The sequence below is a fragment of the Brassica oleracea genome, unplaced genomic scaffold (genome assembly GCF_000695525.1).
Source record: "Brassica oleracea var. oleracea cultivar TO1000 unplaced genomic scaffold, BOL UnpScaffold00835, whole genome shotgun sequence".
Taxonomy (NCBI): Eukaryota; Viridiplantae; Streptophyta; class Magnoliopsida; order Brassicales; family Brassicaceae; genus Brassica; species Brassica oleracea.
In genome coordinates, this window is record NW_013617472.1 from 1,156 (window position 1) to 3,312 (window position 2,157).

At 36.6% G+C, this 2,157-nt stretch overlaps 1 protein-coding gene across 1 annotated transcript; it reads left to right on the forward strand.

Moving 5' to 3' along the window:
* The first annotated feature begins 1,353 nt into the window (after positions 1 to 1,353).
* Positions 1,354 to 2,077, forward strand: LOC106320177. The gene is made up of 3 exons (XM_013758546.1): positions 1,354 to 1,543; positions 1,624 to 1,740; positions 1,839 to 2,077. Exons 1-3 carry the CDS (start codon positions 1,355 to 1,357, stop codon positions 1,890 to 1,892), a joined length of 360 nt encoding a protein of 119 aa, XP_013614000.1. The 5' UTR covers position 1,354; the 3' UTR covers positions 1,893 to 2,077.
* The last annotated feature ends 80 nt before the right edge of the window (positions 2,078 to 2,157 follow it).

Below are 2,157 nucleotides of genomic sequence, written 5' to 3' on the forward strand. Positions count from 1 at the left end.
GGCAATTTTATAATTTCCTCATCTTCTTCCTCGTGTCTCCCTTTTCTAAACCCTCCTCTTTTCGTGTTTCAGACTTAGAAACATCAATTTGATACATGTTTTTTTTTCGCCATTTACACATAAAACTTCAAGATTTGACATATAATCACCGGTTATAAACTTGGAAAGCGAAAAAGTTATCTATGATTCATGTTCTTGCACAGAGAATTCGGATTAATCGGGCCAGAGCCATTCTGGGTATTAACCGAACCCTACCCGATACCCATGGATATTCATATCTTTACCCATTGGTTAGATCCCTTAGATCCGACCGAACCGAACCGGTCCATTTCGGGCCGGATCAGGTTCGGATATTTGGTTCCGGGTTAAAGTCGCAGGCCTAAGAGCATGTACAACGGTAAAAAATGTGCAATCCTTAGTCAAAATCCTTAATGCTTTTTGATTAAAGAAATATTAAAAGAGGAGGGCAAAGTTAAGGATGATCCTTAATTAAGGATTAAAACACCGTAGTCCTTATCGTGTTGGCTTCGTATGATTGGTCCGTGCTTGTGTTGTCTCTCGTTAGGGGAGAGAAAAAACACGCGAGCCGACCTCATTGTATCTCGAACCCGAAAAAAAAAGCAGAGAAGACGGAGAGGCGATAGAGAGGCAATTTGCGATTCCTACTTCTGAAGGTAAAATTCGATCTTAATCTTCTTTTTTTTTTCCTTTTCGAGTTTATGCATGTTGATTTCATCTCGTTTTAGGGTTCGATTGTGGTGTTTTAGAAAATCTAGGTTTGAAATCGGATTGGGGGTTTTTTTCGATTTAGGGTTTTTGTCTTGGTTTGATTTTTTTTTGCATTTTCGCATCGGTTTTTTTTTGTTATCGTCTGGATTAGAGGTTCTGGATTGGGTTCACAATCGATTTAGGGTTTTGGTTCTTGATTTCAAATTTTTTTTTTTTATAAGAATCGTCTCGGTTTGTTTTTTTTTTCATTTTCGCTTCGGTTGTTTGTAGTTATCGACTCGATTAGAGGTTTAATCGATTGAGTTCACAATCGATTAAGGTTTTGGTTCTTGATTTAAAATTTTTTTTTTATAAGAATCGTCTCGGTTTGTTTTTTTTTCATATTCGCTTCGGTTGTTTGTAGTTATCGACTCGATTAGAGGTTTAATCGATTGAGTTCACAATCGATTAAGGTTTTGGTTCTTGATTTCAAATTTTTTTTTATAAGAATCGTCTCGGTTTGTTTTTTTTTCATTTTCGCTTCGGTTGTTTGTAGTTATCGACTCGATTAGAGGTTTAATCGATTGAGTTCACAATCGATTAAGGTTTTGGTTATTGATTTGAATTTTTTTTTTCAGATTCTGAAATGGATGAAGAACAACGAGATATGAAAGCACACAAAGCATACTACCAGAGGGTTGACTTCGTATCAAATTCGCTGCAGGGGATTCCCCAACTGTGCCCCTGTGGATCAATCCCAAAGCAAATTGTAGATAAAGAGGATACATATGACTACCTCTCTGGGAAAAGATATTTCATCTGCAAAGACTTCGAGGTATGAAGTTTCTTTCTATCTCTTTCATTTATTACGGGTTATATGTTTGCTATTTGACAATTTTTTTTTCCTTTTGGCAGAATGACGGTCTGCATTACAGGCAACCATGGGTTATTGGTGTGCAAGAAGAGGTTGAGAGGCTCAAACTGAAAGTTCTCCGGCATGAGAACCTTCTTAGAGAGTGTGAGGCACTTAAGGTGAGTTTGTGTAAATGGCCCCAACTAGAGTTTCATAAAAATTGTGTTTCCACTATCTTTCTAACCAATGTGTTTTGGTTTGTCTTATATCTCTTCAGGAACAGGTTAAAATGTTGGTCAAGCGGGTTTCTGAACTTGAGGTTAGTCTTTAAACTCAACCGCAATAGTTTCCTGGTTAGAGAACATAGCTGTTAGAATTGAAACGGATAGGACTGTCGGTAACTGTGTAGTTAGGAAAAAATTACTTCATTAAATAGACCTTAACTGCATTTTTGATAGTAAAACTTTATTAAATTGCTTGTAGCTGTTCTGATAAGACAGTTTTCTACTAGGATTCAATGTAGAATCCCTTATTTAATTCTAGTAGAACACTAGTAGAGAATCACACTTCATCTTAAATGGCAAGCTCTAGTTTTG

What these genes read in the sequence shown, in the direction of transcription:
- LOC106320177 (XM_013758546.1), top strand. Translation starts at nt 1,355, where the DNA reads ATGGATGAAGAACAACGAGATATGAAAGCACACAAAGCATACTACCAG. An exon ending in TCATCTGCAAAGACTTCGAG is followed by an intron (nt 1,544 to 1,623) that starts GTATGAAGTTTC and finishes TCCTTTTGGCAG; the next exon opens with AATGACGGTCTGCATTACAG. An exon ending in GAGAGTGTGAGGCACTTAAG is followed by an intron (nt 1,741 to 1,838) that starts GTGAGTTTGTGT and finishes ATATCTCTTCAG; the next exon opens with GAACAGGTTAAAATGTTGGT.